The sequence below is a fragment of the Sceloporus occidentalis genome, unplaced genomic scaffold, assembly GCF_023333645.1.
Source record: "Sceloporus occidentalis isolate IW3139 unplaced genomic scaffold, rSceOcc1.0.p SCAF_2, whole genome shotgun sequence".
Classification (NCBI taxonomy): Eukaryota; Metazoa; Chordata; class Lepidosauria; order Squamata; family Phrynosomatidae; genus Sceloporus; species Sceloporus occidentalis.
In genome coordinates, this window is record NW_028316982.1 from 143030634 (window position 1) to 143054313 (window position 23680).

General features: G+C 36.5%; 1 protein-coding gene across 3 annotated transcripts in view; it reads right to left on the reverse strand.

Moving 5' to 3' along the window:
• Nucleotides 1-23680, reverse strand: part of LOC149319090 (dachshund homolog 1-like) — a 426364-nt gene that overhangs the window by 102396 nt on the left and 300288 nt on the right. For all 3 annotated transcript variants that reach the window (XM_089511099.1, XM_089511098.1, XM_089511097.1), the window contains 2 exons: nt 20891-21026; nt 17998-18132 (listed from right to left, as the gene is read on the reverse strand). In XM_089511099.1, coding sequence (XP_089367225.1) covers nt 17998-18132; nt 20891-21026 — 271 coding nt within the window. The remainder of the gene's footprint in view (nt 1-17997; nt 18133-20890; nt 21027-23680) is intronic.

Below are 23680 nucleotides of genomic sequence, written 5' to 3' on the forward strand. Positions count from 1 at the left end.
TCAATAAACTTCATTAATAGATAAATTCCATCATTCTCTTTATAGCGTAGCAAGAATTAAAGAACCAACACTGCCACAAAATTAATAATCTCTCCTCAGTAATTCCCCACCCTTTTTTCTTTATGACTCGAACGTAATGCCTTTCCGCTGCATCTTACTCACCCAATCTGCTCTATCACTGCCAAGGTCATGGCCAAGAAATCAACTGAGCTTTTCCACTCTGTTAATCTGTGGTTTCTGGAGTTTCTTACAGAACACAGGAAATACTATCTGCCTAGTAAAAAATCAAGTCATTTGTATAATGGTGGGGCAACAGTATCAAGTGTTCTGCACCTGTTTTACACCGCACTGCCGTAATGTCTATAAAGCAAACAGTAGATCGTGAGGTCAGATTACAAATTGGACTAGGTTGTTTGCTAGATTGCCGCTTTGTTTAACCTTTATGCTCTTGTTTTAAAAGGTGATTCCAGGAGGGGAGTTGCAAGAAAGAAGTAGTCAGTTAAAGGATTCCAGTTATCTGTAAGAGAAACTAGACATTCTGTTTCCACAAATTATGAGACAATTATTCTTCCAGTTAGACTTGTGTGAAACTGACATACTTTTTAAGAAATAAACTTTCAAAGAACAATTTAATCCAGTTTATGTGTTGCTTATAAGTAGTACAATCAGAATGCATGTCAAAAGAAAATGTTCTGCACCTGTTTATCTTCTAGTGCTGTAAGATCTGTAAAGCAAACAGTAGATTTCAGAGTCAAGTTCTATATCGGACTCTGCTGTCAGCTAGAGTGCTGCTCTGTTTTCAGTTTGGTTGCAAAAAAAGAAGAAGCTAATTAAATGGATTATAATTATCTGCAAAGTAAACTTGATACTCTGCTTCAACAAATGAGACAATTATTTTCCACACTGACTGCAATAAAATTAAGATAATTCACTGGATATAAACTCACAAAGAAGAATAAAAATGAGATAGTATATGCCATTTGTAATATGTATTATAAAATTTTATAAGAAAAGGAATCCCCTTTCTATGATACTATTATGAGTTTAGTATTAGCTTTCCTCTTGTTCATAATTCCACCAACAAATTTTAATATTTAAATATTTAAATGTTTCATATTTTTACCATTTAGCACATCCTACCTATAAATCATAGTTCTAATTTGACCCTTACAAAATCAATGCCTTCTGACAGTATCCTGACCTTTTATTGTCTGCCTTTGTGCCAAACAGATACTTCATGTATTAATTCTGAACACAAACATGCACACTGTCATGAACACACATGCCTGCCATGCACCCACCTACCCACCCACCCACCCACCTATGATTTGTTTTTGTACTATTCTAATTGGATATGGTTTAATAAATATTGTGTTCCCCGTAAAGCCAGTAGAGCTCATATGATCTGAGAAACAGTATTTTCATCCCCATCAGGAAAAACTAAAGTATCGAGTGCACCTTAGCTGTAATAACTCCCTTCCCACAGTCTATGGAATGACTCTTGTTATAGCTGCTTTGAAATAAAAAATATAAAATCGATTGTGATAAACAAAAAACACAGGAAGCTTTGCTAAACAAAAAACAATCAAAAGTCTTTAATATTGTATACTAAAATGATCTTCATTTTTTCGTAGTGAGTGTGTATTTGTTTTGCAGTAATGGTGCTAGTGCTTTCTCACTCTGCTTTAATTTTCACAGGAATGAGGCAAGATGCAAGAAAATTGCTGAACAATATTTTCTATGTAGTATTTAGTAAATATATCTCAAGCCTCTCACACATCTGTTCTGTTTTTTGAAAAAATATGGCCATCATGCCAGACTGGCAGTCAGTGTTTTTTAAACTGCCATGCTTTACTGATGAGTGATATCTGACCATCTTTATATTCCATTCCAGACCAATTTTCACAACTTTAGTTTAAAAAGATACACGCATGCTGACACATATGCACACACACACACACACAAACATTTTAATCTTTTCTTCTTGCTAAAACAAAAGTCAAAGAGGAAGGAATAACAGGTCATGGCAGCCTATGGACCAGATATTCCATCAGGCACATAATTCAAAATGAAAGGCTATATATGTAGCCACCCAATTTACAAAACTCTTTCTCCTCAGAAAGGGAGGGAGAAGAAGAATCTTGCTCATCGTTGTGAATTTCTAAATATATATTAGATTGTGCATGTTTGCCTAGAAAAATGTCGTGTATGCCTACCCTTCTGTTATACAGTTACACAAAATTCTTGAACCAAGCCTATAGTTCTCTTTAGAGGAGAGTATATATGCACAGTACTTCTATGTCTGTGCTGTTTGTTTATAAGAACGCTAGCAAAGTAGGGAGACCTCCCATTTCTTTCTATTTGTCTGCAGAAACAATGCAATGGCAACCTTTCTCAAAGACACAACTCTGCGTGAAAATTCTTGCATAGAGGCTGTATAGCTAGAGAAAGCCTACAAATATTTTTTTTCCTTATATGTGCTCTGAAAGTAACTCCTTATCATTTCATCAATTTGACCCTTCTTCTTAGGAAGAAACAGGATATCGGCCCATGTTAAAAAAAACTGCATAAAAAGCACAGAATTGAAGCACAGCTTCAAGTAATATATACTCCCACCTATAAGTAATTTACAGTGTTTAGCCTCATTTGCACACATGAATGTAGTGAGGCTTGCTAACAGCATCTTGCCTAGAAACAAATGGAGAAAGTGCCACCACTGAGGAAAAGTATAAGATTCAGACCTAAGACTCCAACACTCTGCAAAAGATTTATGGCGTTTTTCTGCCTGCATGTACTCATAATCCTAATGTTTTACAGCCAACTAATTAATCTTTCCAGCAGTCTGGCACATTAGACAGGTACAATTCTTCATTAATATATAGACACATTTTGACTAGAGTGAAATCAATTTGATTTCAAATGTAAACAAGGAAGACTATGAAGTCATATTAGCATGGTCGAGAAATCTTTGCATTTTAGTGGGACTGAGAGCAAATGAGCTTTTTCCCCAACAGGAAATATTTGGTCTGATGAGAAACCTGGAGGCAATAATTAAGATGTAAACTACAGAAATATAGATGGCAAAAAGAAAAAGGTCGACACTCCACACTAGTAAGGTGCAAAGAAAAATCCATACAGAGACACAGACAAATAGACAGACAAGATTCTTTGTTCAGAAAGTCTGTCCTAAAACGGAGTATTCACTCTCAGCACAGGAACCTGAGATACCATGGTAAACAATTTAAGACTTGTCCCCATTATATTAGTACCTGAAAATCATACTATAGTTAAAGCCTTGTAAATTCACATTTCCTTCTCATTTAGTCTTCTACATAATAAAACCTTATTTATAATATGTATCACATAGTGTAGTAGTAAATATTTCCAATTAGCTTTAGTGTCAGTAGCACTCCAAAAAGTGATGCATTTATGTTAATATAAAAGCCTACATGGTATATTTTATCATGTATTAGAGATTTTAATCAGGTAATCTGCACGGCATCTGGAAACCTAAGCAGAAGCAAAGTCTGCTATAACAAAGGCACTGTAACAGTTCACCTTCAGTGAAGAACAATAATGCATTATTAAATTCACTTTCCTGCTCAGTGGTTACACTTAGCTGACCACAGCAAATTTGCTCTCTGCCTGGTCTTCACAAGTTGGCAGAAAAATAGATTCTGTCACATTTAACGGGTTCTGAAAATGACAGGATGCCTCTCTTGGTTTAACTATGAACCATAATCTTTCAGAAGTAAATATAATTACAAATGCCTTTTGTCACGTAGTGCTTAGGAAGGATATTATATGTGGGTGATTATGGCAGTAGATATCACCAGGCTGCTTCTCTGTCATTAAAATCAGATTTTCATCATGTAACACATCAGCACTCTCTCAGAATCCATGGGTGAATATGTGTATGTTTCTATATGTATCCTCATGAACACATATGACATCATGATTACTTTAATGTAACAAAATATAAGGTATATAAGGTTCTTTGACTACATCAAGGATAAATTGTTATTCAGGGATCCTATGTTGTACTGTATATGATGATAACTACTACTGCTGCTACTACTATTGTTGCTGCTATTGCTGAATGTTCTTTTAATTTAATTTTCCTTTGACTTTTTCAGAAGGTGAGCTAGTTTGGTAAACTATAGTTTTAGAAAATAAATGACAATGGAAAATTAAGGATGAAATAAAAGGCATGTCTATATCTTAGTTCATTGCTGTTCCCTAAAGTTCACTTACCTAGGAATAAGTCCCACTGAAGACAGTAGGTCTCACTTCTGAGTAAACTCGCAGAAGCCTTACACTGTGAGGCTGAAATCATCTGGGAGCAGGCCTCATTGAATTAAGTGGGAATTGGTTATCCAAAACCACATACAGGATTGCATGGATAATTCAGCAATTCCATTTTCTACATATTTGTGATATTTGTTTTGTTAAGGGTTCAAAACTTTCCACGTTAATTTTGAAAACCTACAACTACTTAGCTTCTGGCATATATTGCATCTGAGATTCATTACTATTAATAGGATAACTCACCAGTAAGATATTGCCATATCATTTTCTGGAAACAATGTCTTTAATAGAATCTGCTCTTGTAAATAGCGTGGTTCTACTGGATTCTAGTTATTTCATTTATACATGGGGAGGCATGAGAAGAAGGATGATTCTGAGATGCATCATTAATCCCAATCCCAAAATAAGAAGGTTGCTCTGGTTAGTTCAAAATATGGAGAGTGGTATCTCAAGGCTTATTAGATGCATGGTGACTGCTGCATTAGTTAATAGTTATGACAGCCAGCAAGTTGAATCCCCAAAGTAACCTAACTGCAAAAACTGCAGCAATTCTGGTAATTTGGCCTCATCAAAATATATTATGCGATACAGAGATGGAAATCAAGGAAACTGGAAAACTAGGGTTCATAACATTTTGCTCTATCAGTGTTTGTCATGGCCTGTCCAAGGGTGACAACAGGAATTTTTTATTGGCAAAGCTGTAGTATTTTTGAATTTCAGTAGTAGCTGAACAAAATTCAAGTACATATTGGCTGGCATCCTGTTAGTGACATATGTAGGCATAAATCCACCTTACACTTGTGTTTGTCTTTTGGGGTCCCCCTGTGGAGGGCTGTGTACTCTTTCCACCCTCCACAGTGGCCAAAGCTCCCCTCTGCACTCACCATTTAGCTGTCACAGCCCCTCCCTGGCCATTCCATGGCTGGTGGAAAGCAGAAGGTGTTAGAAAAACATCTTTGCCATCCCCACAGCCAGATACTGTGACTACATCAACCTTTGAGGAGGAACCTAACAGATCTCTATGGATGATGTAATAATTCTGCTTCTGGCTTTGCATGTACAACCAAACACTTCTCCAGTTCCCTTCCTCACACTCTCTATCAGACAGGGAATGGCTGTGGGGGGCAGAGGCCAGGAGTGCATTTGCACAGTTAAAACTAGTACAGGAGCTGCACCCATTCACTGAGACATCAGATCTGACTACGGTTACACATGTAACTGACAAGACTAGCCTCAACTTGCCAAAGAGCTTTCACCATAGTCGCTCCAAGACTGTGGAACAGTCTCTCAGAAGAGATGTGTCTTACTACCTTCTTGGAGACCTTTAAGAGGGCAATTAAGACGGATCTCTCCCGGCGAGCATAGCCACCCAATCTTGTATTAGACACATGGATTCACCTCTTTGATCAGGATTGGAATATCTTTATCCTACTGTCGCTTTTTGATACTTTGTTTTTAATTGTTAAGAGCTTATGTATCTTATTGTTGTGCTTTGTATTTGTATTTTTATACTAGGTTGTAATCCTGCCTTGATCCACCTGGGAGAGGTGGGAAAATATAAATTAAAAATTATTATCATCATCATCATCATCATCATCATCATCATTATTATCCCATTTGCACTATTGTAACACAAACTACATGGGGCTGCCTTTAGGGACGGTTCAGAAACTTCAGCGGATTCAAAACCCAGCAGCCAGAATGCTAACCAGGGCCAGTTATAGCAAGCATATAACTTCCTTGTTAAAACAGCTTCACTGGTACTGGTTCATTTCCAGTCACAATTCAAAGTGCTAGTCAGGACCTAGAAAACCTTTTATGGCTTAGGTCCAGACTATCTGAAAGACCGTATCTCCCCAGTGCAGAAAGCAGAAAGCCCAGAGGAAGGCTTTCTCTCAGCCCCACTTGTTGAGAACACTAAAGCCTTCTCAGTGGCTGCGCCTTCCCTGTTTTCCCTGTTTTCCTTTTGCCAGCAGGCAAAAACATTTTTGTTTAAGCATGCTTTTAATGGTTAAACAAGGAATGTTTTTATTTAGGTGTGTGTTTTATTTGTTTTAACTTTTTCTATGGGTTTTAAATGATTTTATATGGTTGTATGTGGGGATTTTCACATGGATTTTAATTTTTTTATTGTAAATATTTTTAATTTGTTATTTTTGGCAGCTACCTTGGGTCCAACTCTGGGAGGAAAGTAGCACATAAATGAAATAAATAAATACCACTTTTTATATCAGTTAACATTTTAAAAAAACCTTTTGCATCATCATCAGGAGGTCTGCGGTCTTGGATATTCATGGAGAGGTGACCTCCGTTACTGTCAATGGGGTGTAGCCCAACAGCATGCATCCTACCCACACTCATGAGCATGCGCCCAATTCAAGCCTATGGGCCTGAATATTGGCGAGTCTGTTTTTGTAGGGGATCTGGAATGGATTCCCCCGTGAAAATGGAGGACCGACTGTATATCATTTGTGTATGAAAAAAGCCCTAATAAGTTTCAGGGCTTGTCTATACCCCAAATTCCCTCCAGTGCTGGCCACATGGTGTTTACAAAAAGGAACCCCCAAACGACAAATTGAGTCCAGGCTGTTTATACAACAGAGGACCCAATTTGGGGTTTCCACTCCTTCTCATGCATTGAAAATCTTAACATTTCCTGTGGGTTCTCCAGGTAATGTGGAGCAAAGCCTGCTTTTCCCGCAGTGTCTCTGCAAAGTTGCTCTTGCAGACATCAATTACTATGAAATCAGAGTGGTGGTACTGGCCAGCTTGTGGGAACCACAGGTAAAGTGGTGAATTGGAGGGGAATGCGAAGGACAGAATAGTCCATGGGCAGCATGGACTATTCTGGCAAGTGTAGACAAGCCCTTAGAAAACAGGCTTTTGTTTCTGGTAATTCTGGTTACCTGGGCATTCGATCTGCCAAGACAGATAGCCCTTCTCTCTGAGAAATATGTGGTAGATTTATTTCTCTGTTTGTTTGCAAGTAAGCAGTCATAGTTTTCAAAACATGGCTCCAACTGCAGCTGGTACCTTCAGTTTCTTACCTGGTTTGCTCAACACATGTTAAGGCTTCTGTTCTTTGATCCCTGCTACATAGGGATGTAATTCTTCACTAATATTCTTCTTGAAGGAAGCAACATGTAGTTTTACAAATTTTCTTCCCACTGTGAGAAAGTCTTCATAAACCAAAGTTTTCAAAGTCAGTTCATAATCAGGTACTTATTCTAGGCCAAATTCAAACACAGTTGTTTTAACCATAAAACAGCATTTTATGTGCAGGAAACAATGTTATCACATAGAAATATTTTCTGTATGCTGTTTCCAGAGCATAAAATGTTGTTTCTGTGCAAACCAACCATGTGCACAATATGTGAAGAATATATTCCTTATTTTTTTCATCCTCATTTGTTTTCTTAAAAGTCCCGATTTACAGCATTTTCTATGTAAGAAATAACATTTTCTGCACAGAAATGGAAATATTATTTTCTGTGCAGAAAATGTTGTTTCCTCTGCAGACAATGCTGTTTTACACACAAAACAACTATGCACAAATTTTGTGCAGAATAAGTCCCCAACTGTTGATGATTTTCATCAGTCTTGGATTTTTCTCATCAGGACTTCTCAATACTTAAATAACAGGTTTTTAGACCTTTTAAAAAAATTATTTCCAAATATTCTTTCCATCCATTCTGCTGCTACAGCTAGCTTCATAGCCTATAGCCTACAAAAAGAAACACAACCCTATATACCTCCGAACTGAATAACAGCACTAGAGTACACTCTCGGGTAGTCAGAGAAAACTCATTTCCATATCCAGCCACCAAAAGTGGGTATAACAAGACTGGGCTATTTTCAGTGCTGGTATAACCCAGTGTCCCAGCTATACCCTACCTTCTACAATATGTAATAATGATGGATTTTATGTGCATGGAGTAGTGGCGTAATTTTTTTTAATATTTTAATTTCAGGAAAAAAATGTTAAATATGGTCTCAGAAAGATCATTAAATTCCATTTTTTCCTAGTACCATTATAGCAGAAGACCAAAACAATGGCTTTAAAATGAATGGTGATATTCTTTAGTCACACAGAGAGGATTAGTCCTAGCTATGAGTCAATTCACTAGTGAAAAACAAACAAACCATAAAACCTGCCAACTAGGCAGTGGAGTTACTAGGGTTGGTGTCCCCCGGTGCAGTAACTCATGGTGTGAGCACACTCTTGATCTCCTCCCATAACATGCCATACAGAATTCTTAGTAATGCTTTTGTACTAATGTTATTCATAAATCATAAGTCCTATATATCAGTGAATGTAATGGCAGTAGTTATGATGTAAACAGATAGAAAAATTAAAATTATACCTTTATATAACAATATCATAGACACAGCCCAAAATTATTCACAGGTACATAATTTCATTTGGTTAAATTGAAAATTTGGTGAGATGTGATGTTTTTAAAGGAAAATTAAAAATAAATACATATTGTTTTATAATTTTTAAATGAATATTTATTTTTAAAACAATATTTTTTTAAAAAAATTGAACATTTAATGTTTTAAAAATATTTTTTTCTTAAAAAACAAAACCTGGCACATTTTCTTTCTCCTCCCACTGAGCCTTGCCCCACTCAAACCATATCTTCAGCATTTTGAAAGGGTGAATGTCCCAGTCTATCTCTGCCAAAAGGTAGACATTTGGGGAGCAGTGGTGTCACCATCACCCCAAGGGTATTCCCTGGTTTGGCTCACACCCTTTTAATGCTGCCCCTACCTTACTCTAAAACTCTTGCTGACAAACTGAATATGCATCTGATCACATGTAATGTACATAGAATGAATGAATGGATGGGTGGATATAAGATGGGGAGGGCAAGTGTCTGCCCCCATGGCAGACACTCAGGTTTCAATCGCGGGAAATCATCCAGCTATTTAATCTGGCACCACATTTATTTCTGTTGACTTGATCTCCTGCATGGGCCCATTCAGTGACTGAACTGAAATTTGTGTTTAAGTCCATCTGTTTAAAAAGACTTGCCAAAGGGGGGAAAGGGTAACAGTTATTAAGCAGAGAACTCATCAGTCTACCTGGAGAAATTTTGTTTAGCTTTTAGTCAGCCTGGTACAGAAAAATAAAGATGTGGGTGAAAATTTAAACACCAACACTTTTAGGAAAGCTTTACAATGTAAACATATCAATTGAACTGCACACAACGAAAGGTACCAAAGAAGAAAAGTGTGATGAAGTGGGCTCTAATCCACAAAACGCCATGCTGTATTCAATTTCTTAGTATGTACGGTTGCCCTTGAGTTTGCTGAAAAAAGTTTTTACTTTAAAAGTTAAATCCTCTTTCCATTTTTAAACAGCATGTATGTTTTCTGAAAAATTAAGTAACAGATATTTCGGATTCCTTTCTAAAGTTTAATCACCACTTAGGTAGTGCTGTAAGCAATTACTTTTAAAAAAGCATCTCCATACAGAATATATTGCATATAATTAATTCAATGACTATCAGGGCTATAAAGATTAAATAAGAAGAGAAAGAAATATCATTAAAAAAAAACCCAGTCATAGTCTAAAACTTAACTAAGCCAAGTGGATCCAGTGAACAATCCTAATTAAAGTGCTGATACAAACAAAGCTTGGGCTAAAAGCACTAAAAACAATTGAACACTTATTTTATTAATCTAATGAATCATGTATCATATCATTACAGTTTTGTATATATCATTAATTTCATTCCTTTCGCTTAAGCCTTTTATTGGGATTACTTCAGTTATTAGTTGGTCTAATGTATTGGTTACCTCTAAATCTCACTCTACAATCTCTTCTTATCTTGTTGCATAAACCCTTGCGTGTTATTCAAATTGCTTCATTTATTATGATAGCTTCCCCATGTAAATTGTGCTGACTGCTCGCCCTTGCATAGTCCTCATTAGACTAATGAAAACCTTCAAACGAAAAAAACTAAACAACCTGCCAAATAAAGGTCTGAGGTTATTATGAAAATTACAACTCTGGGAGCTGGGAGAAGCTCTGTTCATTAATTCATGCTCAGCAAATTGCTAACTAATTTAGTTGCACTCCTCTGCATTAATGGATTATTTTATAAAAATGTTTTCCACAGCCCAAGACCTTTGGTGCATGCTTTTGAGAGGCTTGAATTCTAATCAACCTTAACAGTAAATTAGGAATGTAATATCTAAATAATAATTGGGATGGCATATGGAGGAAAATAGTGTTTAAAATCCCATGAAAGGTACTTTTAGTTTTCAGCTTCATATGTCAATTTCACAGTAGTTAAAACAATTGTACTTGTTTAATATTCAGAAACAGTTCCATAAGATACTAGTAGCAAGGGCCATCCAAAACGTTTCACAAAGTTTAATTCAGGGTATCCCAAAATGGTCTGGTTATCTGATACAAAATGTATCTGCATAAATGCAGAGGAAAAATTCATTAATTAAAACTGCTTTCTATTTAAGTAAACTTTTAAGGGGAAATGAAACTCCAAACCAAAAAAAATAAAGTACTTTGAAATAGCTTCTGGGTGAAGCTGAACCAATCATCATAATGATGATCTATAGGGCAAATTATTTGTCTTTTGATTGCATTTTATTATACTAAGCTACTGACCCAGAAATTTCGCACTGTGAATTAACATACAAAAGTTTGTTCAGTTACCTGTGGTTAAACCACTGCTTTGACTTTCCATGAAAGAAAAAGGTCTGGAACAATGTAGTTAATCATTCCACCAAGTTGACAGAGAGACTTAAATGCTCCAAGCATGAAAGACCAGGGAGCTTTTAGTAGACTTCTTAAATGGTAACATAAGGAACAAGAGCATGGCAGTATTTATCCAAGTGAAAGGATTATGTGTGTAAAAATGTAAGGAGGGATAGTAAAGGAATATAAATTTGAGAGTATTTTTGAGACAGAGTCTATCTGGTGCAATACTATACTATTAACAGAACAGGGAATTTTCTAACAAAACATCCCAGAAAAAAAAGTAACATTGCATATGGTACAAAAATGAATCTCCAGGGAGATTACTGGGTTGTTGTAGTGCGATTATATTGGCTTTATTTGTAATTAAAAGTCCTTAACACTCATCAAAGACATAGCCATTCAGTACAACAAAATCTATTCAGTTTTGTCACATGTGGCAATCATGGGTTCTTACTCAGATGCTGCACAGTGTTGTCACAAAACCATTCATCCAGTTGATTGCTTCTCTCATCGGCGCTTCGGAATCAGGCTCATCAGATGAGTACGCACCTTGATTCTGAACATATCAGTTAACTGTATTAATGAGCAGTTTATTGAAGACTTGAAACAAACCCCAGCCTATCCAGCATCTGAGTAAGAATGCATTCCACAAAGTAATTGTTAGAGAACACTGGACTGGACTAGTAAAGATGGTCTTACCAAGCAAAGAAATATGCTGCAAATCTTCTCTTTGCAGATGTTCATATTATGACAGTATTGGTTTCATTTAAGAGTGAGGTTGCTGGTGATCTGAATTTCCATGCTTTTGGAGGAGGATATATTTTAAACCATATATTTTTGCTTTAACACAGGAGCTCGACAGACCACCCCAAAAGGGCAGGCTGGAGCCACACGTTTTTGCTCCTGAGGGATGCCGCAGCAACCAAACCACGTGGCATCCCTCCGCATCAAAAAGAACCTGCTAAAAGCAGGGGGTTTTATTGCACACGCTGGGTGCCATGGCTGTGCCTTTGGTGCACTTGCACACATCAATGACAAATAGCTGCAAATAGCTAGGCTTTTAGCCCTAGCGAAGGGCCTTTTGGGACAGGTTCAGGGCAGATCCACCAGATCCATATCCGCTCTGCCCTATCATGCCCTGGGGTATTGCACTGTATGGACACAATGACATCAGGATGGGGGGAATACAGGTCTTTTGGCCCATGCATACAGCCCTGAAGTAGCTATTGCTATTTAAGCCTGTCTCCCCCCCCCCAAAAAAAAACCCCACAGATCCTGCATACTCTCAGGTATTGTGAGCCCCCTACAGCACTATCATCTGCTGTTGCAGGTTTTCTCATGAGAAGCACATTCCAGGATAGGTTTTCACCAAAGGCTGGCCTTACTGAAGGCGGAGAGATAGCAAGGAAATCACAATTTACATTCCATAATTTCACTCCACTCTGTTCAAGGCACAAACAACCTATTATAGTGAACCCCCACAGCACATTTGTGTACTGCTCCAACTTCTTCCCAAGCACCACATTCAAGGATCAAAATTGTTTTATGAAATGTCCATCCTATTCAAAGAGGATAGATAAGTGCCAGTGTACACTGTCCACTTGGGCAAATGGCACAAAGAGACAGACGGTAGCAATATTAGGAGGAAAAATTGCAATATAACTGAATAGTAACTATAATAAAAAGATTGCAAGGAAAAATCCCCAGAAAACTCCTACCATTATTTCCTGTGGAGGAGGAGATAACATATAAACCTATCATCAACCATAACCATATGGTGGTTACTGTTCACCTTCAGACTACGATATCTAAATCAGCTGAAAGTGACTACACCTTTTATGACAAAGACCAGTATCTGCCATGATGTGATGAAAGCCTTACACAGCAATTAACAACATGCTTCTCAAGAGGAGCTAATAAAAACATTTAAAAAATAATTCCTTAGGTCGTAATTCTAATAAATATCACTAAATTCATTGGAAGTATTTATCAACTGCCCGATTAGGAAACCTATTAATCCATTATATTAAGAAGAGGAATGAAGAGAAGAAGCTGAAATGATGGAAGCAAAATCTTTTCAATGTGCTTGATCATGGAAACACTAGCATAGCCCTTTCTGCTGACCAGTCATCACATATTCAACAAAAAAAGCAATAATTTATGAATAACCCATGAAAGTCAGCAAGTTATATATAAGAGTTAACTTTAAACCATGAGATGCTTCACGTGTCACAGACACCTGGAATTGCTCAGTATTCTGTCTTAATATAAATGAGCCAGAGTACTCAGGCATGTTGCTCAATTGCTCCCATTTGGCTTTACTTGTCAGCTGAAACACCTTCACTAACTAGGCAACCGCCATTCAGGGCTTAGTGCTACATTCAAAAAGTAACTCCCAGTCAGCCTGCACTGGATAAACTTAAATGTGTATGTGCAAGACTGTGACAGAGAGATTGAGGGGCAAGTGAATAAAGATCCTACGGGTTTGTGATAGAGTCAGTTTACGAGTGGGGCACCAGCAATAATTTTTAAAAGTACTTTTCAGAGAGAGCAGTAAGAAGGAGGGCACAAAGTTTTCATTGTGCCCCTTTGAGACCAAGGTTTATTTCAGGAGATCAGACAAATTTGCACTGGATAAGGCTGTGAATGAATAGTAATTATGGTGAGAATATATTCCTTCCAGTATCAGAGGCAATGGGCCTCTCCATACCAGCTGCTGGGGAACACCAGCATGAGGATGCTATTGCACTCACAGCACTTTTATGAGTATCTTACAGGTATTCCATTGGCTGCCGTGTGCCTCGAATGCTAGAATAGAGTGGCAAAATCAGTTTAGTGATTATATAGTAAATTTCAAAAAAAGAATAATGGGGGGATAGTTTAAATCATTAAAACACTTTTTTCTTCTCCCTTTTTGCTCCAGGAAATACTCTGATTTAGGAGTACAGAAATTCATAATGGTTCACTAAACATACATAAGGTTTATTTGTGTAAATAAAGGACATTTCCTTGAATTTTAAAATGGATGGTGTATCTGAATCCCAGTCACTGCTAATGCTCTATAGTAATTTAGCATAGGTTTTCAAAAAATCTCTTGAGGGAACAAAACATCTATGGAAAATTTTGGTGATTTTAAACATCAATTATTATGAAATTGGGGACTATATTTTTCTGGAAAATGAAATCATTTCACTCTTTTAATCTAAGAGTGTCCTACTGATTAGAACTAAAGAAACAGATTTGGTTTAAACCGCGGAATGATATTCAGTATTATTTATTTATTTTTTGCCATTCATGGAAATCTAGAAAATATAAACAGATGAAGACAACTTTGTTGTTATTATTTTTAAAATATAATATCCCGTCAAGTAAGGTATCCCTGTGAAAGTATCTGGGTGAGACAAAGTGCACAATGATACACTCTAGAACAAACTCAAACCTCAACTTCCACACATTTAACTTTGATGAATTTGATTATTCATGAGTTTGCCATCAATAATTAAGTGAGATTTTAAAAATATTTCGTGGCCTACTGCAGAAAATTTCAGACAACATGTGTAAACTAGAAAATGTAAAATAAACTTAAAAAATAGTCATTCATAAAAGCACAAAATAACACCAAAGATCTTTGCTTCCCCTTCCATCCACAGAGCCTTGCTTGGCACTGGTAACCCCAAAATGGCTGCTTTCCTCCTCTCCGATCACATTTAAGACCCAGCATGTGACATGTCAGTAGAATATAAGTGGTGCTTCACTTGAGTTTCTTATGACAGAAATATGGACTGAGTTAAAGTTTGGGGAGGTGGCTAGAGATATTCACAGTTTTTTTCCATTTTTATGGGGCCCTGCACCCCTAACCCCAGTGAATATGGGAGGCCAACTGTACAAGCATTTTTTGTCAAAGATTTCCAAGACTTGACACTGCATGACCTCAATCCTTCAGTATTTTTAAATAGTATACGAAATAAAAGGTTTTGTAAAAAAAATGTTCTGATTGTAACTGATGCCTAATATGAAAACTTTCTCCACTGACTGTGCTGCATTCCATCTTTAGTTTCAAAGTGACTTCCTCATTAACATTGCTTTTTGGAGCACTGATAATGGAGAATAGGGTGTCTTTATGAAAATATTTAAAGGACACAGAACATGCATCATAAAAATGATTTGAGAGCCATAGATAGGTTCTGATAATTTCCACTTGATTTTGGATCAGATTCATGGAACCTTCATTTGCAATTAAATATACCAGAAGAATATTCAGCATGTCATGAGAAGCCCACCTAAACTAGTCAATCAAGTAAGCCCTACTGCAAGTTCCCCATGTAAAGATTTGTAGAGAGACTCAAAGATCAAAGAAAGAAATGTAGGTAGTTTGCATGATTGTTGTGCACACACTATTCTAATGTGCACAAAACATGAATTCACCTCCTTCCATGCAGCTGGCGTTAATTATATGGCACACATCATTTGTTTAGGGACAGACAGAAATCCAGGCATTTAAGTTTTTTAGGAAAGAAATGTGAGCTTTTACTAGGTCTCCTTGGGGTTATAAACATATAGTATGACTTACATTTTGCTAACCTATAATAGTATCTCAACATCTCTTTGTCAGGTTGGCTACCATACCATTTCTAACAGTAGTGAGATACAGTACACTGTCTTCTAACATGCTTTCTATGTATAAATCTCAGAAATGCAAAGAAAGTAGAACATATTAAAGATTTAATCAAAGCTGATAGAACTATATCTATATCCATTTCTGATTCCATATGTCTAGACAAAACCATTTCTTTAAACTGGTAAAATCACTATGTAGCAAATGTTTTACCACAGAAAGTCCCCCCCCCCCATTTTTTATCCCTTGATTTATTAATATGCCTATTGTCTTGAAATCCTTTCAACTTTTAAAATATATTGCAGACTGTAAATTAACATTTCCTGCAACTTAAAGTACTTGAATTAAAAAAGGTAGGAGGAGTATGAACAGGAGCTTTTCTAACACCTCAAAGTTGTAATTATTTAAAAGTCATTTTAGCTACAAATGATGGATTAGCACCAGTGTGTCTTGGAAGAAAACAGAGTTATATGCAAATACTTAATGACTAATGCTAAAAAATTATTTCTTTCTTTTTTTTTCTTTTTCTTTTTACACAGACAAGTGATACAGACAAGGCATTTTCCATCCTAAGAATATAAATGCCTGAATCTATTTGGTTTGCATTCACTTCTCTACCTGTAATAATGATTAATGATTTTGAATGATTAAGGGTGGTCAGAAATGAAATTGCATATCTGAACTGTGGGTCCATAATGATGCAAACAGATAATTACTATCTCTGCAAATATCTGTAAGTGGAATTGCTTGTTTTTAATACAGGTAAGTTTGGCCTAAAAGTTACAGGGCTGGTTCAGGAGATATGATAAATGCAGTCATGACAGAAAACAATTTTTAATTTAGTATACCCTATAAATCTAGATAACCCATGAATATTTACAACCAATTCAGAAGGCAGAGATGGGGGTGCAGGGTAGTGATGGTGGTGGGGAAGAGACAAAAGAAGGCTGTGACCTAAACAATGACTGTTTAAGAAAAAGAACTCTCAGCACTCTCAATAGGAATAGATCTCACCAGGAGTGAGGCTCATTACTGCAAAGCAATATACATTTGGGATACTTTTAGGGATCCTCAACTATTTCCATTTTTTTAAAAAAGGAAGACATGTAAAATGTTTACATATTTCACAATAAGATTTTGACAGAACGGTGTACAATTATACTAAAGCCCCAAAGGGCTTAAACAGAAATGTTTCAAAAAAAATAATAATTAATAATCTACAGTATGTCTGTTCATATCAGACTCTCAGCATGGATAACATTTGCAGGGTCTAAGTGGGGGGTACACAAGGAGCCATAACAGGTTGTGTGTGCAATGAACCGAAATTAATGATTTGTATAAAAGAAATGTTGTTCCCATTAATTTTTACTGTAATCTTATTAAAGATGCCACCTGTCCAGAATGGAGGTGTCCAGATTTTAATTCACTTTCCATATCTCACAGTAGTTGCACAGGACAGAGCTGGGAACCTTTTGTATCTATTAAACTATGCCAAAAAATATGTCCACTTTTTAAAATTTTACTACTGCAGCAATTATATACAGATGTACTGCACCACTTTCTATTATGAGTTCGTCCTGCATTGCTACCAAGCTGTTGCCTTTGATTCAACCTCATTATCTCTCAGTTCTACAAAGGTTGCTTAAAATCTATATATCATGTATACAAAATTATTGTCTCTGTTAAATGTGTTTCTGTAATTTAAAAAATAAGGGTAACTGTTAATGTTTCCTTTACAGAAATAAGGAACTTAAATCTGTACAAACCAAATGAGAAGGTAGTATAATAATCAATAGAAATACCAATGCACATTAATCTAACTCATATATTTTCAGTTGGATGGCTTATTAAATTTAAAATAAATTACGTGATATCCGCCACTCTAATTTTAGACTATTAATAGTTGTAAGAGTTTAAGTAATTTAGCCTCTCTTCCTTCCCGACACATGGCCATCAACAGTTATTTCACTGTGGTTGACTTTAAGTGACTGTTTCTTTGATCAACTACAGACATACACCAATTACATAAAATAAAGTTTTCAAGAAAATATTCCTCAAGTATTGATCTCTAATTTTTTTCCTTTTGTCTAGCAACATTATTAAATAATATCTACCATTTATTTTTTTCCTCCTATTAAAATAATGAATGTACTACATGAACATGTACACCCACACACAAAAGAAATTGTGTTATCTTGCAGAATAGACAGGAATCAATATTCCCCCCTCCCATGAATGCTTCCATTAATGCTTTAGTGCATCCCAACTCACTTGACTACTAATATCTGTGCTCTGATGTTCATCTTTTTCAAGGAATAAAACAACAGTTTCAAGCAACTGCTACCTTTCTCCATGTGCATTCTTTTTGACTCATGCCCACTGTCATGGCCAGCCAGATCTCCTTCTTTTGGACCAGGTAGGACATTTGGTGATAAACCCATCAACATCTGGTTCATGGATAGACCATTTTGATGGACAGCTGCTAGCACCATAGAGACAAAAAACAAAAACAAAATACTGTTAATTAATATCACAAAAGCCTAGTTATAGGCAAGCAGAGTTCTCCCTGTCTAACCTACCAGGGGTGCAATCATAGTTGTGAGGACAAATAAGGACATTGTCCCCCAATGAAACTTTCCTCAGTCCCCAAATTTCTAGCATTGCAGTACCTTAAACCTTAAGCTGTGTATTTAGAAATACAGGTTAATTAAGAAAAAAAATGGGGCAGGCAATGGAATACTAATACCAAAGGAATACTAACACAGAAAAAGTGTTGCAAAGAGGACATGTTGTGACAAGCACTTTTGGCTCTCGGCTGGGACGATGGCAGTGTAGACAAGGGCATTGCAAGGCTTCAGCAAGAGATCTGAGCTCAGAGGTCATGCAAAGTCTGACATGGCACCAAGTCTTGCAAGGCTACTCTGGATTTCATTGGGCCTATATATATGTAGACCTGAGCCAACATGATGTAGTGGTTTGAGTGTTGGACTAGGACTATGGAGACCATTTGGCCATGGAAATCCACTGGGTGACCTTGGGAAAGTCACAATCTTTCAGCCTCAGAGGAATACTAAGGCAGACCCCCTCTGAACAAATCTTGCCAAGAAAAACCCATGATATGTTCACCTTAGGGCTGTCATAATTTGAAAATTATTTAAAGGCACACCACAACAACACATATTGGCCTGCTGCCTTTCCAGTCAGCCATGAAAAATATTCAGTGTCTCTTTCTCTGCAATGCTAAAAATTTCAGGTTTGAAGTAAAATGTTATTGGGGGGAGCACAAATTTTATGGGAGATAATGACCTCATTTTGTCCACATGTAGCAACATGTCAAAGAGCGTATCTGTCTCATTACCACCGCTGGGTCCTCTGGATAATCATACATTGGATACAGTGATGGACTAAGATGCACGGTCCAGTCCCTGTAGCCTTGAGTCCTCAGACATTTGCTGTCAAATTTTTTTAGGATAAGGTACAGTTAAGGTCTATATGCATAGGCCTTATTCCAGCATTAAATCATAAGCAGCTCTGAAGACATTTGCCAACCAGGTTCAACCCACCATATATACTTCATGCAACTGGGAATTTATGTAAATCAGATCAATTTTTTCTTTCAGTATTTCTGGCCAGAAGCCCTGGCATTGAAAAGAAGAAATATATACACACAAACCAAGTGGCAATGGTGTCACTAGGGTTGGTGTCACCCTAGTAGAGTACATCGTGGTGTCATCTCCCCCCCCCCCCCCATTGACTTCCTCCTGTACCAGAATCCTTAGGAATATTTTTATACTAATGTTACTCATAATTTGTAATTCCTGTTTATCACTGACTGTAATGGATTACTAAATTAATTACACTGTTTCATGTGATTAAAGCAAAAATTTGCTAAGATGTGATTTTTTAAAAGGAATTTTTTAAAAGAAGTAAATAAAATAAATGTAATTTTAAAAAAACGTATGTTTTTAAAATGGAGGCCTCTCCTTTCTCTTCCCACTAATCCTTGCCACATTTACACCATCTCTTCATCATTTAAAAGGAATGTAGGTGCAGCCAATTTCTGCCAAAATGTAGATGTTTGGAGAACATGGATGTCATCCTTCTTGGGATGTCATCTGGTGTGGTCCACACCCCTGCACCCCTACAGTCACACCCCTGCCAAATGATACTTCAAGATGTCAAAGCATACATGTTCTGTTTAAACCAAAACAAAACAAACCTCCCTCCCCTCTCCAAATAATGACTTGCTTATTTAAGCTGTCTCATTGATTAATTTATTTTTCCCCACAAACTTCCACATTTCTGTCTTGGCAATTGGTGCATTTTTTCCCTATTAAATCATGATCTATACCAAACCTATCCAAATCAGATGAAAAATACAAACTGTACTGACTCCAGAGCAAGTGTATAGAAATAGAGAGATAGCCTCACTCTATATTAGGTAAGGACGGGAGAAATACCCCCTTGTATATATACAAGCAAGATTACGAAGCTCTATTCTGAGCCAACTAAAGATATTACATAGATGTAGATGGTTATACACAAGGCTGTCAGTGGGCTTTTGGTGCCTTTTGACAGTCCTGGGTTCTTAGTAATCTAGATGAGTAAAACTCCTGCCTTGGCAGAAAATAATGAATAACCAGTACCTTGTACTGCCATAAACCTTGACAAAATGCTTCTCTAGTTGAAAGACGTAATCTTACAAGATTTGAATGAATGAAACCATCACTAATAATGAGTACACATTAGCAATCACTCTGCAAATGACTTTTATGTTTACATATACTAAGGAAAATATGTCAACAGGAAATGGCAATGTTCTTATTCCTAAAAGAAAAGAAACAACATCCAGCATTTCTGAAGTCAAGCTGAATGGAGATGTACAACCTGGCATTATACAATGAAGTAAAAGTAGATCATCTTGAAATAAAGTGAGGAGAAATTTGTCAAAAGCCATATGAAAATATGAATGTAACCCTATGGGATTTTACACTGAAATCTGATTTTCTTCCAAAATGTTCTAATCCAGATTTATACTACTTATAAATCAATCAGCTCACCAAACATGTACAGAAGCCTATCAAACACTTTAATAAACAACAATAACTGCCTGCTTTCCCCCCTCTCTTTTGTTCAGATAGGAGAAAAATCAGGAAAGCATTTTCAAACATCTGGCAGCATATGCCACATATGCCTAATGGATTGTATTTAGTTTACATGGATACGAAGTGACCTACGTATTCTGTCTGAAGAGCTTTCAGTTCGGGCAGGGGAGCTGGATACACTGCTGCTACGATGAGATGATGGGTGACTACCAGGCCTTCGGCCTTCTTCAAGGGATGGAGCAGGGGAAGGGCTATCTGGAACTCGTTCCTGCACCAAAACAAAACAAATCAACAATAACAACTAAACCCAGTGTAAAGCAATGTTACTTTGTTCTTTTTATACATCTGAATTTTTAATAACGGGTCTTCTGGGCCTCAGTCCTCAAACAACTAGACAGGTACTAGAGACACAACATGCACACAGTTGGACGATCCTAGATTACCTTGTTTGAGAGCTGCATAAAATGTTCAGAGCTAAAGCTTATTCAAGTAGAAAGTAGGGCAAATAAAGTTATTCAGGTATATAGTTTCACTAGGAAAAAATAAAGCATGCTTAGGATTACTTGGTTGATTTCCATTTTAATTTTAAACCATTGGTCCCATAGTGGGTGGGGGGAGCTGTTTGCTCATGAAGTGTTCTTATGCATGAAATGCAAGTGCTGGAGAGATATTGCCCACGGACTTTATTCCGAAATTATCAACCAATCAAAAGGCAGGAATTTGTGAAATAACAGGGTAAAAAATCGAATTGCTGGTTCAAAGTAGCGTCGAATCAATGTGATTTACAAAAAGGCCTGGCATTTAATTTAGCAACTGATTTAGTGGGATTTAGGCCAATGTATATATTTTCATCTTTTTTGAAAAAAACTTAAAACATATTGGAGGTCAATTGATAATGTTACCCACATTCTTATTTATGAAATAATTTAGATTTTCAAAAAGTGTTTATTCGCAAGATCTCAATTGCTACGTATGGGATTAGAGAGCAGATATTTACAGAGCCCAGGATGTTTACTTTTATTGATTTAAGTAATTGCATACATAGTTTCCATAGAAATATACACAAATAGAGGGTATGTAAACATTTCATTTAATACATAATTTTACCGTTTGGCCTGCTATCTTCTGAAGGGCTTCATTAAAATGAAATCCAGTGAGCATATATGATTTGAATAGAGTTGCATAGCAAATTAATTTATTTTAAGAGTTTAATTTGTTTATCATATTTATGTATGCCTTTACAGAACAAATTATAATATGTAGGCAGCAGAAGATATGCATAGGGCAACACAACACAATTATGACTGAAACAAAGGAGATAATGAGTTTTATTATTGTCATATAACAAGATGAACCAGGAGGAAGTCTATGAGAGAGCGCTTTGTAAACTCAGTTTATCAGTTCATTTGTGAACTACCCTTTAACCTTAATAGAAATGCAACTGAACTAGGCAGAGGTAAGTGTGTAATTAATTTAATTCCTCAAGTCTCTGCTTCATAGTCTCGCCTCATAATTTCTTCAATCAATAATATACAATCTCTTGCAATTTTCTGTCTTTATCAAAACTAGTTGCAATAATAAATGGAAATGCTAGTAATAATAAATTGGAAATACGCTCTTCCTCTAAAAAGGGCATACTAATAAACTAATGGTGCTGGAATATCAATATGAGAAAGTCATTCTTTCCACCTTGTCTTTGTGGGGAGGTGGATTTAGTAAAATATTGACTTTTCCTTTAAAAGGACTTGATTGAAAAAGAAAAAGGAAAAGGAAAGTGAATTAAAAGATATTCAGCTACTTATTCACACATAACTATTTAACAGCTATAATATTACAGATGGAGCTAGAGACCTCTATTACAGAAAAAAAAGTATAGGAGTGATAGAGCTCTACTAGGCTGCATTCACACTGCAGAGATAATCCAGTTTGACAACACTTTAACTGCTATAGCTCAATGCCATGGAATTCTGAGAACTGCAGTTTGTTTTGGCACTGGAGCTCTCTGACAGAGAAGGCTAAATGTCTCAAGAAACTACAATTCCCAGAATTCCATAACATTGAGCCATGAGAGTTAAAGTGGTGTCAAACTGGATTATTTATGCAGTGTGAATATAGCTTTAGTTCTTTTGATATTTTCGTCCACAGTGTTTTGCTACTTACATGTTGTTTTTTCAAAAAACCACCAGATTCATAAACCAAATATAATTTGCAACAGAGGCATTCTGGGTAAAATTTGATGTTTAATAGCCTTTCCCTGCTAAGTGGCCTTTTTGTAGTTTCACTAGTCCAGATAAGTACTGTCTGGAGCCCTCTAGCTTCAGGCATCTTGATTCTACAGATCAGTCACTAGATTTCACCTCAAGGCTCCCCAATGGAGTGAGATGCAAGATGATTATATCTTCCATTTTTCCTCCTGCACTGGTACACACACATGTCCACACACACCAACACCTATACAATATGGCTTAAAACCTACATATTATTGCACATAAAGGAATATAGTTGCCTCATCTTTCAGTTCTACAGTTATTTTCCAGGTATAATGTTTATCGTGGAGTTGCAACCTGAGGCTGCCATGTGAGGACAGTGTTAGTTGGTGCATAAAAGCATACTACACTGAAATCCTTTGAAGTAACCAATTTTCTAACAGGAAAAAAATGCATTTGATGCTGGACTAAACTCAAAGTTTTACTGGGCACATTTCACTCTTCTCATCCAGAACCAAATTAAATGAGATCAGAGTGGAGGGGTCCCATCCATCCTTTTAATGTACATTAGAAACGCTACATGTGGCCACATCCTATGTGTCTATGTGCATGTGTTCATGTGTATATATTCTCTCTCTCTTTTTCTCTGAGTGAGTATAAGTCTCTCACCTACCACACAGTGGATTGCAATAGAACATAATACCAAGCTACTACC